Source organism: Apteryx mantelli, chromosome 3 (genome assembly GCF_036417845.1).
Source record: "Apteryx mantelli isolate bAptMan1 chromosome 3, bAptMan1.hap1, whole genome shotgun sequence".
In the NCBI taxonomy this organism is placed as follows: Eukaryota; Metazoa; Chordata; class Aves; order Apterygiformes; family Apterygidae; genus Apteryx; species Apteryx mantelli.
The window spans coordinates 11766753-11782971 of record NC_089980.1 but is presented as its reverse complement, the minus strand read 5'-3'; the positions used below and the strand labels follow the sequence as shown (position 1 = coordinate 11782971).

At 38.7% G+C, this 16219-nt stretch overlaps 1 protein-coding gene across 1 annotated transcript; it reads left to right on the top strand.

The window, feature by feature from the left end:
- Nucleotides 1-616: 616 nt before the first annotated feature.
- On the top strand, nt 617-14617 carry ANKEF1 (ankyrin repeat and EF-hand domain containing 1). The gene is made up of 9 exons (XM_013949774.1): nt 617-962; nt 1549-1748; nt 3152-3301; nt 3989-4112; nt 4981-5794; nt 9158-9384; nt 11519-11709; nt 12980-13123; nt 14313-14617. Exons 1-9 carry the CDS (start codon nt 617-619, stop codon nt 14520-14522), a joined length of 2406 nt encoding a protein of 801 aa, XP_013805228.1. The 3' UTR covers nt 14523-14617.
- Nucleotides 14618-16219: the final 1602 nt, after the last annotated feature.

The window sequence follows — 16219 nt, the reverse complement described above, 5'->3', positions numbered from 1 at the left end:
AGGAACCTTCTCCTGTGCCAGTGCCCCACTTGCTGCATCGTTTGCCCCCAAGAGACTTGTTGCAGAAAAACATAATTTACCTTTTATATAGATAGCCCAGCAGAAAGTTCATGCACCAGCTACTATCAAAGAAGGTGCACAGATATATTGAAGAAGTGATGCAAGAATCAATTTGATACTTTAGCAAGTGCGAATGACACTGTGACCGTTGACTTTTTTTTTCATTTGAAGTACTAAAATGGCAGATGATCAAGCTCCCCTTAGGCTTCCAAGTAACTGTACGTTATAGCAGTTCCTTGAATAGAAAAGTTACCCTCTAGCTTCTTAACTTTGTTTTCACCTTGGATGAAACTTCTTCGGAACAGTTAGATGATGAGAAAGAACAATTTGCAGGGTGCTGCTGTATATTCTCTATATGTTCGATATGTATTAAATGAGAAAAATTCACTCAAAAAGCTCAGTTGTTCGTCAAGTGAAAGTGCATATTTTCATGGCCTCAAACATAGTTTCATTCCAATTCTTACTGACATGTAAGAATAATCTCACCTCAGTGTTTACGTTTTTTTTTCAATGCAGAAATTAATTCCTTGGAAGAAGCCAATTTTGTTATTTCAGGATGTTATTGGTAGATAAAAGACTTCAAAACTTGCAGATCTACAAACTTCTCCAGTGTGTTCACCAGAAAGACAGGAAGCAAATAGAAAAGCTGATCAAGCTTGGAATTCCAGATCTCATTAATTTCACAGAGCCTGTGGATGGATACAGTGCCCTTCACTTGGCCTGCATTAAAAATGACACCAACATGTGCAGCTTCCTGCTAGAACATGGAGCTCATCCAGATGTCCAAGACAAAATGGGATGTACTCCAGCGATGAAGGCAGCTGAGCTAGGACATGACTTGGTTTTGGACTTATTAGTAAAAGCTCAAGCAGACATGACTGTTGTTGATAATGAAGGAAGAAGTAAGTAAAAGGGAACCCTATCAGACCAGAAGTACCATTAAATGATACCTTATTTCTTACTGTGCCACATACTTACTATGTATGTTATGTTCAGTTCTAGTAACTTTAGATAGTTTTTATAAAGGATAAAGGGCTGTTATTACAGTAGTATTTCTTTGGTTCCAGTGGCTGACTTGTGCCTTGATACTGATGACCTTAGGGCTCAGTCTCTAGTGAGAAACCGTGGTTGGGGGTAATCCTTACAGCTCAATACAAGCTATTTGCCATAAGAGCTTTGGTGGAAATGACATTTATTCTCCCTAAACAGTGTGGGCCTTTGAATCTTAGCTCACTCGAGTGCGTAGCTGAACAGGTACCTTGTGATTGAGAATCATGTTCCTTCCATGAACTGTCGCTAATATTGAATACTGGTTTGCTCCCTGGGTTAAGAGACCCTAAACCAGAAATCACATTGCATGTATTACCCTAAGAGAAGTAAATGGGCATCTATTGAAGGAGTCTGTCCTTTCAGATGTGAAGCTTACTGCCTAAATAACCTTCCTTACCATTTAATGTTGCTCTGTAATCCCTTCTGTTTTCTTTGCAGGTATTCTGTTTTACAGCATTTTACCTACAAGACGGCACTGCCGCTGCACTCAGATTGCCTTGGAATATGGTGCAGATGTTAACAACAGCACTACTGAGGGGAAGCCTGTATTTGTACAAGCCTGTGAGCAAGCCCACAGTATTAAAGAAATATGCCTGAATTTTTTGGAAAGAGGAGCAGATCCCAATGCAATAAACCCAGTATGAATGTTTCTATGTATATTATGTTTCTAAAAGTGTATATACAGGATTGTGGAATAGTTATCAGACCACTAGAGTATATGACTGTAAATCCTCACATTAAAATAATAACAGCAGTAGCAAGTGCTTAATTCAGTGGCTGTCTATTCCCTTCCTCTTTATCATCCTTATCTTTGGGGGGGAGGGAGAAGGAAGGTGTTAAGCATTCAGCTTGAATCATGTATCCTGATTTAGATTTTTGTAGGTTAAAGTGCATATATTTTATAAAAACAACTGGGCCAACTCCTTAAGAGCTGTAGTTCACTGTATTTCAGTGGAGCAGTGCTGATTTGTGGTAATTCGGGCTACCCATGGCTTTGGTCCTAGATTTGCAGTATCCTGCCTACCTTGTAACTATACTGAAACGTTTCACCTGACCAAAGTATGGACATCTTTGTCACATCCTTTGATGCACATGCCCCCTTCATTCACTTTGTGTTATTGCAGTATGATGAGTATCCTCCATTTTTTGTAATATGACAGTCACATGCCTGGCCATGTAATAGGAATGGTTTGCTAGGCCCAGAGAAGAACCACCAGGGAACAAAATATGGTCTAGCAGTACAATATCCATGGCCCGCTGTCTGCTTCCTGCCCATTCGTGGGCTCCCTTTGCCCCTTTGTACAGCAGTGAATAAGCTATACTAAACATTGCTGGGGGCCATCAGGTTATAACTAGTCTATCCCCCATCTGAGATGCACTGTGTTCTTGGGAAGGTCACCAGATCTACCAAAGTCAGCCATTATAAAGAATATATATATCTAGATACTATATATAGTATATATAGAGAGTGTATATATATATATAGTGTGTGTGTGTGTGTATAGAGAGAGTATATAGAGAGAGCACATATATCTATATACTGCTATCAGAAACATACACTGTTATGTAGAAAAACACAGTATGGATGTATTAGAGTGCAAACTTTTCCTCGCAGATAGAACAGCAGTGAAATTCCCCAACAGCATTTCTCCTACCATGGTTACTTATATACTTTCATGACAGAGGTGATATTTTGTGTTAAAACTTGTAAACATGCGTGAAAGCATGCACACAGAATAAGGAGTTCCTTCAAACAAAGAGCCGATACTCATGACTATTGAATTGACTCAGGTTTCTTATGTATTTTAGTCACTAGGGTTTGACCACTCACATTTCAGCAGCAACAGGACTAGGTTCTTAAAACTGGCCTGCAAATGTCTTTGAAACTATTAGACTCATCTCCTTTTTTTCAAAAATGCCTAAAAGGAGGCCTCCAGTTTTAAGCCACTTGCAACATTTGGATCACATTGTTCCAGAAGTCCCTTCCAACCTGAATTAGCTTATGATTCAAATTATAAATTATTTTCTTGCTACCTTGCAGGCTACTGGTCGCACAGCCTTAATGGAAGCAGCAAGAGAAGGTGTTCTTGAGGTGGTGCGTGGTATACTTGAGAGAGGAGGAGACGTTAACGTACTTGACCTTGAAAGACACAGTGCTGCACATTTTGCAGCCAAAGGAGGCTTTTTTGAGGTATTGTCATTAGTAGTGCAAAGCATTGCTGCAAAGCCAAACCAGGCTTTCTCTGAGCCCAGTATCTCAGCTGATTGAAACATAATAATCAGTAGTCAAGAGCAGCTTCTTTTAAAGTATCAAAGGAAATTCAGAAATAATAGCGTTTCTCTAAAAATTGCTGAGATGTTTTGCCAAGGTACCTATGAGTGTACGTTTGCTTGTCTGGCTGTCTGATGTGGGCAATTCCTTTGGAGAGCTAGCTTCTCTCGAAGCATAGCATGTAACAATTGTGTAGCATGGATGTGGCTTTTCCATTATAAGAAGAACACATGCAAATGCCTGCAGGTAGGCAGCTTCCTCCTCCCCCCACCCCAAATACTGTCTCTGAAGTATGTAAATTATGAAGCTTTGATTATGCATATAATGTCAGGGTTACTTTAAAAACAGTGCCCTGCCATAGGCTGGTAAGACTGAAGATTGTCCTTGACCACTACAACTAAAGAAGGTTTCTGTTCCTGAGCTAAGTAAACACAGCATTATAGCAAACAAATGTTGTGTGTGGATTGATAAGCTGAGCATGCAAGAGAAGTTCACTGCGTAAACTGGGAATATGTGCTATTGCATTTATTTGCAAACGCTCGCTCCCTTCCCCCATCCTAAGAAATGCCAACAAGATTTTTGATAGTACTGTCTTCTTTTTTCCAGATTCTGAGGGTAATTTCAGCTTATAATGGAGACTTGGGTCTGATTGCTATGAATGGGAACACACCGCTTCATTATGCTGCAGAGGGAGGGTTTGCAGATTGCTGCAAGTTTATAGGACAAAGAGGTACATTAAAAATAAGTTACTTTACAAATATCATCTACTCTATCTCTGCTAAAGAAAAGATTTCATTTTGGCATCTATGAAGGATTTGACCCTTTGGGGTATCATGTAGCAAATTTAATTCTCATTAAGAGGTGCCTAACATAAGCTATCATGACATTTTTTCCACTGACGGGGTTAAGACAAGGTAAACCATTTCTCAGAGCAGGCAGTAGAAACATCATGGATTTGTATAGTTTAGAATTGGACTGGATTAAGTGTTTGTATTTACAGTTGTTTTAGAAATATTGCACTGAAACTTCCAATAGAAAATTAATTTTTGGTTTGCTGATCATTTAAACAACTTGATCTCAGTGTAATCAGGAGGAAAACTTAGTTTCTGTGAGTGATGAAACATACTCCAAAGAAGTTCTGATCATTTTCTAACTTCATCAAATCTGTCATGTCACTTCAAGCTTTGTTTCCACAGGACCATGCAAAATCCTATGTTCTGTTCTTGTGGTTCAGACATTTAACTAGTAGTCCAGAGGCAAACTGTAAGATTATAGAACAGTGAGTGGCATTTTAATCTTAGTTCAGTTCTTCTTAACCTTGCTAACCACTTTAAGAAAACCTTAAAATTTTCATTGAACTTCTGTCTTGCCGAACATATTCATAAGTGGACAGAGAAGCAGAGCGAGGGCTACCCAACAAATCTCTTTTTGCAAAACAAATATGGACATGTGGCTAACATGCCAGTCTATGTTTACAGATGTGGTTCTATACCAGCAATCTTTATTGTTAAGAGAGTATAAAGTTGTAGATCTGTGCTAATTAGCTGCCTGTATAGTAAAAGTCTCTTACATTAAATGAATTGTGTCTATGTGTTTAGGCTGCGATCCTACATGGAAGAACTTATTAACAAAGACCCCAAGAGTCATTGCCAAGGAAGGTGGTTTTAAAGCAGCAGCAAAAGAATTGCGTAAAATTGAAAAAATCTTTGCTAAACGTTCCAAGCCTGAAGCAAAGGATGACATTCCCTGTTGGGCACTGAAGTTATATGACTGGTCCTTGGAACATCAGGCTGCCCTTCATGAGGTGTTTGACATATTCGACCAAGGAGATGGAACGGTAACTAAAGAGGATTTTATATCAGTTATTCGGAAACGGTGTGCCTTTGTAGATGATGAACAAATACAAACTGTTGCTGAAAAGCATGAAATATCTCATGGTGCAGAAATCAACATTGAAGAATTTTTTAAAGGCTCCAAATACTTGCAAAAAGCCTATCTCATAACATCTTTTGGACCCAAAAAGAAGAAAAGGAAGAAAGCAAAAGGCAAGAAAGCTGTCACAATCCCAATGCCGATTTGCATCATTCCAGAGAGCACGTGTCCACATAGAGAAGATGGCCTCCCTGTGTACATGATTGAGGCTTTTCAGAACATCACTGACAGTGACTGTTTTAACCAGTACCACCCATCTGCCCATCCTGTGCATGATGACCGTGCATGGTATACAGATGAGCCAAGGAAAATGTACATGAATATTAACTACCTTGTCAGAGCAGGAGACATTCGATCTCTCAAGAAGGCATTTGAGGAGGGTGCGCCAATAGATGTAAGAGATAAATATTATAAAACACCTTTAATGGCTGCATGTGCAAGTGGGAACATAGGTGTCGTGAAGTATCTTCTGGAAAAGGGGTAAGGGGTTCCAGGTTTTTTTAATTGCTATTTTGAGAGGGTTTTCAGAAGCGTAAATTGCCAGTAACCAATTGGATGCAACAGACTAGGTTTGGGAGAAATTCATTTTTATTTGCATAATGCTTAATATTAAAGTTAGTGCAGATGATCCCTCATTACAGAGGGCTTGCTTATTATTTTCCCCATTTTAGTAATGAGGAAATAGAAGCACCTAACAGGTAATTTCCCCAGGTCTGAAATTTTTGGTGTCTCAGCTGTTGATACTTCAGTTTGATGCAGAGTACCTACAAATCCAGTCTGTTGGAACTGCACTTAGCTCACATCCACTGTGTCTCAAATAGTGCACCCTCAGAACTGAACTCTCAAAATTAATTGATTTTGGAAAATCTGGCTAAAGTGACTTGCCTGAAATCATCAAGGTAATCCTAGACTTCCCTGTTTCACATGCCAGGGCCTTTTCATGCGAGTGTTTTAAGGGGATAAGCCATGCAGAATCACTTTCCTCTGCGGCTCAGCAGGCTGAGGCAGCAGGATTTACACTGGAAGTGCATGCTGCTATTTAATCTATTCCCCACTTTAGAAGTACTTCAACCATTTGTACCCTACAGACACACTTGTGAAAAAATCTTAATACCTTAAAAATGAAAGCAGCTTAAGAAAAATTCAGTCATACTTGTGTAATAGTGAAATGTGTTCTCTTTTATAATCAGACTGCTGTAGTCCTACAGTCATTCAGATAAATGCTGAAATGAGCATTTTTCAAAAACAATGATATTTACGTTAGCTATATTCTCTCCCTATAGCCAGAATTCATTTTAATGTTCATTTCTAAGTATCAGTGGCTGTAGTCTTAGCTCCAGTTCTTGCAGAGACTCAACAGCATATGGAACTTTATGCACCCTGGCAATTTCACTGACATTCATGGTGACGATGTAAAGTTGTGTAAACTTCTGTATTCAGGTCTTCAGAAGATAAGGATACAAGAGTTGTCTGGCAAATTAATCTCCAGTGAGTTCATCAAACCTCCCCAGATTGCACTGGAGTCACAATGTGGTAACTTAGTTTAAAAATAGTATCAATTGAGAGTTTAAATTGACAGAAATCAGAAAATGGAAAGTTATCAGTACAGTGTTTAGCTTTTCATCTTTCAGCAGTGTAGACTTTCAGATATTTTCTGTTTGCTATAGGACAAATATAGGAATTCTGTTTGCTATAGGAATCTAAATTCTTTTTCCAGTATGGTCTTTCCATCCAGTATTACAAATCCATACCAAATACAAACCAACAATTATTTAAAGCTATAAAAAATGCTGCAGTTTAAAGAAATTGGCGGTATCTACTTTTTATCTTGTTCTAGAAAGACTCAGAAATAAATTAAATTTGGACTAAAGGCAAATTAACCAATGTTTGACCAGGAGAAAATGCTGAAGAATTTTTAAATCTATGCTGTGTTTTCCCTGTTACCTTTGATCAGTTTGCTTCTAACAGAATGAAGTTAGCCAAAGGGATTCAGGGACAGACAGAGAGGATCAATACAGGCATGGGGCAGGGTGGGTGGAAGAGAAAAAAGTGAAATATCTGGAACCGCTTATTTTAATGAGGAGAAATATAGCAGAATGTAAACTGCATATGAGTAAATCATACTAGCTAAGCAACTGAAAGACAACAAAGATGAAAAAAACACTGGTAAGTCTGTGGAATTTCTGCCATAAGATCTCACCAAAGATACGATTTTGAAAAAGATTAAAAACGTAAACAAGAAAAGATGAGCAGATGAATCCATTCTTTTGATATAGCATTCAATATAAACCATTTGATAGGAAGAGCAAAAAAGCTATCCCTGGCAGCAGGTTATTTCACATTTTTTCCTTCACCTTGCTCCATTTTTTCTGGGCAGACATCAAGCCTTTGTCCCTAGGGTAAATGAGCCAGTGACCCTAATTCACTTCAGGACTTCTAGGCAGTCCTAGATACAATAGAAAGTAGTTCATTGTACTTGAGTATTGGGGAATCCCCTCTTGAGGAGCCTCTTCTGAACCATGCATGGCACATGTCGAAGATGGCAGACCTAGGTATGGTCATGGGCTATAGTTTGTTCAAAGACATGGGGAAACCATGTCTTTCTAGACTTATATTACTTTTAAGAGATACTAGTGGCTCTTGTTTCCTAAGCCTTGCTTTAGCATGCCCTCAGCCCAAAAGCTCCCAGGGCTTCCACTTGCTAAAAAGTTGATACTGCTTTTTCCCTGAACTTCAGCTGAAGGCAGCATATTGCAAGTGTTACACCATGACTATCCCTTGCAGAACATGCCATACATAAAAATACTAGCTTGGCAGTAGAAACAAATTTAGCCTGATTTTGTGACATAATACCTGAAAAAAATTCAAATCCTCAGATTTCCTGTGATCTTTCTCTTAAATCTTGTCTATTTTAGGCCCCAATCCAACTCCTTTTTTTAAATTAGACAGGCAATTTTGCCATGAGTTTTAGAGAAAGCAGCACCTGTTCTTGGCCCACAACCTTTCTTTTTTGAATTCCTTAATCTGCCTTTTGCTGTTACCTGCTTCATCTCATCCCACCTGTTACTATCTGTGTCTACAACTTAAGCTCCTCTTCCACTTCTCAGCTCCCATCTTTCTCCATCAAAAGCAACTGCTCTTATTAAAGTGTGACCCCTAGGGCAGATGAGTGACAGGAGAGTAGAGCTCTACCATTTCATGAAAGACACTCCTGTAGGTCTGTTTCCTCCTCATTTGCATGGCATACTGGGAGAAAAAGGGCAGTAAAATGAAGCCAAGAACTGGAAGCCAGTTGCTGGGCTCGGTGGACCTTAAGGCAACTGAGCCATCTCAGAAAAGGACATAAATGGCAACAGTGTGGAAAGTAAGTAGCAATCTACTTTATCCCCTTAGCTTGTTTTCCTAAAGATTAAGAACCTTGATATTTGTTGAGGAAGAGAAGACAGAGTTGTAGAAGCTCAAAGGGCTGCATTCATTCTAAATGAAGCTTAAGCACAAACACTAGCAACATTTTAGAGAAGGACTAAGTTCTTTGGAAAGCTGTTTTTCCTCTGTCCCTGTGAAAACCTCCTGCAGAGGGCCACCATGTGGGCTCAGAGAGGGACAGAGTGATGTATAAGATCACCACCAGTGCAAGCTGCTACAATTGATATTCCATGACAAGCTATGTCAGATACTAGAACGGTTTTAAAGTAGTAGTAGCAGTATGAAAATACTCATTTACATTGAGTATGTCATTACAGTATGCAATTAACTTGGATTGTACTTAGAATTGCAGAAGTTAACTGTGTCTAGTAGCCGGCTTAATCTGTTCACATGTCAACATCTCTTTTTCTTTTGTAGGGCTGATGTAAATGCAAAGGACAATTTCATGTGGACTCCTCTCCATCATGCATGCCATGCAGGACAACTAGATATTGCTGAACTGATAGTGAAGGCTGGAGGAGCAGTGGATGCACCTGCAATTGGCAATTCAACCCCACTAATGAGAGCCATTGAGAGCTGTAGATTGGATATTGTGCAGTTTTTAATCGATGCAGGTGCTAATGTCCAAATGACAAACAGAAATGGTAAATATCCATGTCTCATAAAATGACTTGTTTACTTATGTGTATACATATTTCATAAAATGAAAGTTTAAGTTCTTGGAGCACTTTGGAACACTTTGAGAAGTGTTCTGAATTTATGATTGCTATCGGGATTAAGAGTTAAGTTCACTTAGCTTTGTGCCTTTAGAAAATAAAGCAACAGTGATTAATTGCACAGAATGAAAAATAAAATACCCTAAGACTGTGGCTGAAAAGATCTCTGGTAAAGCTGTTGTACCTCACAAGATATATACAAAGTTATAAATGGCTTTAATGAAAAAAAATCTAGCTAATTGTTAACATTATTTAATGGAAAATTAGATTTTAGTTGTGGCCAGTGTCCATTCTGCCACCCATTTAAATCACTTCTGTTGTATGCATAGGCAGCATCAGTTAGAAATTTTTCTTTCTGCTTAGCATGTAAATATTATTCCTGAGAATGAAAGTGTCTTAACAGGAAAAAATCCGAATTGCTGTAGAAGTGTTACCTTCCTACAGCAGTAGAGGGAAAGGTACATCATGGATCTTTTTTTTTTTCTTCCCCTTCTAACTTTTCATATGTGATGGTATGGGGAATTTTCTTTAGCTAAAGTCTGCAGACATGTCAAGGAGAAGATATGCCTTACATTTGTTCTCAGTAGAGTGAATTTTATTAAACAAGAAGAGTGACCTGGCACTTCAGCCAGTTAGCATAATTTGTATCCAAAGATTTGATACAATCCTGCTCCCTCTTAATGGACGCTCAGTGGGGTGGGGTGGGGGGAGACATGGGGGCAATCCTTTCCCACACACACTTTGCTTAGCACACTGCTGTAGTGGCAATCAGGGCCAGCCAGTGGATGGTTTCCTCTGCAGAAGCTTGTATATAGGCCTCAGCCAAAGCAGAAGGGATGGAAAGAATGAGAGGAGAGACTTCAGGAACAATATTTAGCTCTAAGATACAGGCTGTTGTTAATAATTGCAGCCCCAGAGCTGGTTCCAAGTAGTAGACTAAAAACTGCACTCATTTCAGCCTGCCCAAATTACAATAGAAGATTAAGGTCTTGTTTAATAGGTGTTATAAAGTTGCCTTAATCTTGAACTTCACTTTAAGGCAGTTTTTATAACGAACAAGCAAACAAACACACAAAAAAAGCTCAGCAACTCAGTCCTTCCCACTGATGCCCTGAAGTAGGTGATTTTCAAAAGACCTTTTCTTACATAGACCTGCTGAGAGTGATTCCTGTGTCTGTGCCTGACTCCCAAGCAGTTTGGAAGGCCAGACCTTTGTCATCCAACATCATGTCTCCACAGCTGAAGAATTCAAGCCTTTTTCAGTGGTGGGGAAGACTCCACACAATGCAATTTTGAAAATTTCGAACACCATTTAGTGTTCTTTCCACTATTTTAAGAGTAGTTTAAATAGTTAACATTTATCACATTTCAAGCCCTTGCTATAATGTATTAAACATTGCTACATAATGAGACATTCCTTCCCAAAATGCACAGTAGGTGAAACACTGCTTGTAGAAGGGCTGTGTATTCTGCATTTCTGTTACCATGTAAAATTCTATACATCTGATAGCAGCAATTTAATTTTACAACTACTTTACAGCCATGGGGCCTCATCTCATGAGATGCAAGAGGGTTTTTCCTTTATTAGGCACTGATGGTGTTCAGCCCCGTTTAAACCATGTGGCTTTCCCTTCACTCCTTGCCGGCCAGAGCAAGCACTAGGAGAGGTAGATACCTACAATAAATTGGTCCAAATTCCTCATCTGGTAATATGCTTGCCATTTTCTAGTGTTAAATTCTGTCAGCTCTCAAAAATCAGAATTACAACCTGCTGGACCAGTATATTAAGCTGCAAATACCAGGACATGAAAAGCAAAGCGGCCATTCCAAGAATACCCACAATATATTGTTTCAAGGCTCATTTCTGCAAGGTCTTATTTCTGCAAGCAGTGCTGATGACTGCCCAGGCTCACATCAACGTCAGCCAGGCTCCTGGCACACCGAATGGTTAACAAAATAGAGCTGTAATTAAATTCAGTTGACAGTATTGTCATTATCCAGTTATAACAACTGTCAAGGTTTATTTTCATGGCTTATACAGGTATTTATTTTTAACCTGCAGGAGAAAATGTTGTTGATATTGCAAAAGCATTTGCAGATTCTAGAATAATTGATCTGCTTCAGAATAAACTGGATCATTTGCCAAAAGTACCAGAAAAAAAAGCAGAGAAAGGAAAGAAAGGGAAGAAGGTTGCCAAGCCAAAGTCGCCTTCTAAGCTGAAGCCTGTAGAGGTAGAAACTGTGAAAAAAGAGGTATGAGAGATGGTGATAAGGGACTGACTACTGTATTTGCTAATAGTTATTAGTGTTTTTATTTATTTTTTTCTTTCATTTACCTGCCATCCAAGTCTCTATAAAGCTGTAAAACACTTTTATTGAAGGTAGTGTTTTCAAAAGCCAGTATTTTTCTTGTTCTTGGCACTCCTAGTACTTGTTCATCAGTTAAAAAAATGACTTGGTAATTATATGAATTTTGTGTCTTCCCCATTCCCACTTAAGAATTTTTTTCCTATAGCACTAACAGGACACAGAAAAATCCTTCCTCTTCTTCTCCCTCTCCTCCTGTCTTTTCTCCTGAAGTTTACAATCGCCCAACTATGATGTTGTAAACACCGAACTACCAATAACTCTAACTTCTTAAAGGAAGTACCAGTTTCTTCATAGGATAAGACCAATCTAAGGCCCTTCAAGTCAGTAGAAGGATTTTCTTTTTCTTCTGCTTGCTAAATTAATTGAGGTAATACCAGGCTTCTCTTTTCCCAGTATCTCTCATATCCTTCCCTCCTCCCCATTGTTGACCTGAGTCTTATTTCTCAAATCCTACATGGATGCTGTTTGGCTGTTCTACTTTTGGATACATTTTCTGTGCCCTCCTTGAGCCTTGAACACCATACCATTTCCCTAGTTCCCATTGCTAACATCAGCCTCAGTGGTTGCATTGTGGTTCTGTTACTGTGAATGAGGTCTTCTTGATTTACCAGTGCTATTTGTTAATCACACGCAGGATACTATATAGAGAGAAAATGCAATTTTGTCTGCATAGCTAAAACTGATTTTTCGTAAGTAATCTTGCCCTTGATGGTGTGGTAAACATGTCACAGTATCCAAATGCTGGTTTCTCCCTTTTGAAGATTCTTTGAATTCATCAGGGGTAGTCTAGGATTTTCACAGATTTTGGCAGGGGGACGGGGGCAGAAATGACCTTATGTGTTTATCTGTCCATCACCCTGCACACGGTAGGATCAGTGGCACTAGGTGATTGTCTAGCGAGTCTTAAAAAGCAGTTAATGTTTTGTATGTATAATGTCCAAGAAGGAAAGCCACACTCCTACTTTTTAAAGTGCTTTCCTCACAATTTCTGATATAAGTATTTATCAACTTTGAAAAGAATAAACAGATTCTATCAGAAAATCCACACACAACTTTCCAAATAGATGGTTAGATGAGTTCCAGAGGATGCAAGATGTGTGCCTCGTTTCCGAGTGCAGCATATTTGTATAACCGATACCTCCTCCTCTTTCAGCCTTCACAGGTATCTCTGACAGCTGTGGAAAAATCCATTTTTGAAGAGGAGACACAATCCCTTAAGGACAGTGTTATTTATCTGCATTCTTTGATAACCAGTGGTGCTACTAAAAAAGTTGACATCACATTCAAACCCAAGAAAGTATGTGCAATAGAAAAACATAAGCACTGTTTCACATTAATTTAAAGATAGATAGTAGATCACATTCTCTGCAGGTCAATGTATGGAGTTTGGCTAAAGTTAATTGAGTGAAGGTGGAACAATATACAAGCAGAGAATTTTCTTGCTAGTTACAATTTTTTTTAATTTTGTTTTCCTCTGTGCATGATAACCTACAAGCATAAGACCTTGCTGAAGATCAAAAACCAAAACAAACTGATGAAGTGACCTCACAATTTAGCTATCTAATAGATGATGTGACATAGGCTAGAGAGGTCACCACAAAAAACAACAGTAAACCAAAGTGTTCATATGTATAAATAATATATATATAAATACATGTATACACACACACAAATAAAACATCATTGAAATCAAGCTCTTAACAAGACTTAAAATAGGATTAGATTAAAATGAATCCACAGTAAATTACAAATGCAACTACATTTTCATTTTTACAGTCATACAGTGCACTTTAAGAATAGGAGCCCTGGTGCTTGGGACCTGCACCAAGTTCTGACTTGCTTTCTGAGTCAGTTATCACATGATTACTTATGTCAGTGACGGTTGCTGAAATAGACAGTTCACAACTGTGATCTATACTAAATATATACTTCCAGTATTGTAAATCTAGGAAGTAGAATTCTCATATCAGGGACTCATTAATACTCATTCTCACATAACTGAGAAAAGGAAACAGAAGATCGCAGAGAAGTACTTAAAAAAAAGAAAAAAAGGAAAAAAAAAGCCATTGCTGACTGAGAAGCTTTGTTTGGAGTTTGTTTACCATTTCCCTAACTCCTACTTGTGTTGGTTTCTGCTGTAGTCTTAGGGGAACAAGCCTACACTGCCAGTGACTCTACAGTTAATTAGTAATTTACACTCTGAGGATCTTGGGCCTGATTCAGCAGTCATTCTGAACTAACTTTGGGTCTTCTTTCCCACATTAGCCCTGAACTGAGCCGACGGTATATTATAGATCAGAAGTGACAACAAGAGAACAGACTGCCTATGTGTGCAAATTGTTGTAATATCTTCTGCTAGTTTTCTTCTATATCTCAGGCTAGGAAGGACTTCTAAAACGTGGCTCTGTATGACTAATGTTTTCTCAAGGCTTCAGTTGCAGAAGTTATATCCAAATTAACTAACTGCAAATATCTTTATTTTCTAGAGCTGGACTCCTGAAGACACAACAGAGGAGCCAATAAGAAAGCAAGAATTGCTCCGTGAACGTTTGGCTTTTGATGGGGACTCTGAAAACCCAGAAAATTTCATGACACCCTTTAAGAGGAATTTTATGGAAAAAGCACGCCAGCTAGAAGAAGCTACTTCAGCACGTACTTTGAGGGTACAAAGATCAAAAAGGGCTACTCCTTTGTAAGGAAGCAATCATGTAGCCTTTAGTAAAGGCATTTCAATTATGATATAAAATTGTAGCGAGTTTTTCCTCAGGCTTAGCCCTGAAAAAGATTTATCCTCTTGAGATTCTGAAGTCTTGGTGCTGGCTCAGTGTACTTTATGGAATGCCTACTACTGTGGCACACAAATCCTTTTTCTTCTTAAAGCTACAGCTTTATGAGGCTATTTTTGGTCCCAAGATAAGACTCCTCCCTAGAAGATGTGTTATCCTTCACCTTTTCTGCCAAAAGGGTATTAAAATATAAAAATATGAACATAGTATTTCAGAAATCTGATAAGACACAGAGATATTCTTGGTTATTTGGAACAGGGGCAAGAGAAGATTCAGATATTATTACTACCAGGAGTACTTCTGTTCAGTGAACAGTTTTCATATTCTTATACACTTGCAAACCCTTCTCCTCATTCACTGCTGATGTATCACCCACTTGCACTGCTGCAGCATAATGATTACTCAGGACCTCTACACGTTTTCAGCAAACTGTACCCTAAACCTTGAAAAACACTCACAGGTTCTGTGAATGCACATTCATGCAGTCAGAGCTACATCACAGCTAATCCAAATCAATACTTGCCCTCTGAAAGGAATGAAGTCAATGAATGTTGTTCCTATCTATAAAAGATCATCTTTAGGGGAAGGGAATTGTGGTCTTGGGAAGCGAACTGACAAGCCTGGCTTAATTTGGCCTGAAGAAAAGGCACTAAAATTTCATTGTAGGAAATATGAAATGCTAAGATTTGTGTATTAGGATCAGGACAAAACAGTATGGGTTCTGCTGAGGGACCAAGTCCCTCTTGAGTTCTGTTGAGTGAGTCTGCAAAATAACCGATGGCACAGAAGCGAGCTTGAAATGGAGCTTCAAAAAGTGAATAACAAGTGACAAGCTTTGGGTAGGCAGAAGGCTGAAAATACTGGGAATGTTTAGCTTAGAGGAAAGAAATGGGAGGGAATGCCTAAGAGATATCTGAAGAAGCAAAGAACAGAGAAGTGAATTGAACATTCAATCTATCCTTTCTTAGGACAGGAAAACATTCACATTACTGAAGAACTGTGAAAGCAACACAAAGATATTAAATAATATTATGTAATGCACAAGTAGCCGGTGGAACTCTTTGCCCCATTATCCTTGGAAACATATTATTTTTTTTTAAAATGTAGATTGTGAGAAGAATCTAGTTAGCTAATACATAAGGGATAAAATCCCTTGTGTTTCAGGACCCCAGCTAATTACTGCTTGCACATGATAGAAGTTTTCTAGCAGTGCAGTTCATTGATGTTTTGTGTCCCTTAGAGAAAAGGCACTGGCGTAGACAAACATTGCAAGTTAGATCAGTGTTTGATTTGATAGTACATGTTCTTTAAATTTATTTTTATGCTGCGAGATTAACAAATGTCTGGTTCAAGAGTGCAACTACCTTTGAAAATTTGTTTTCAAGTTATTATTACTTTTTCTTTTTTAAATTGCAAGTCTACATCTGCAGAATCTGAGCTTCAAGTTGAGTTCCTTTCTTCTGGTTCGTCACCACCTGTAGTAAGGATTGTACAGGCCAAGTGTTGCCCTTGTTGATGGGTGACACAGCGTTTCCATTTCTGGAATTTCCTAGGCATAAGAGCAGAAGCACTCTTGGTGGAAGGGTCTTGGGGAAAAGATTGCCCCT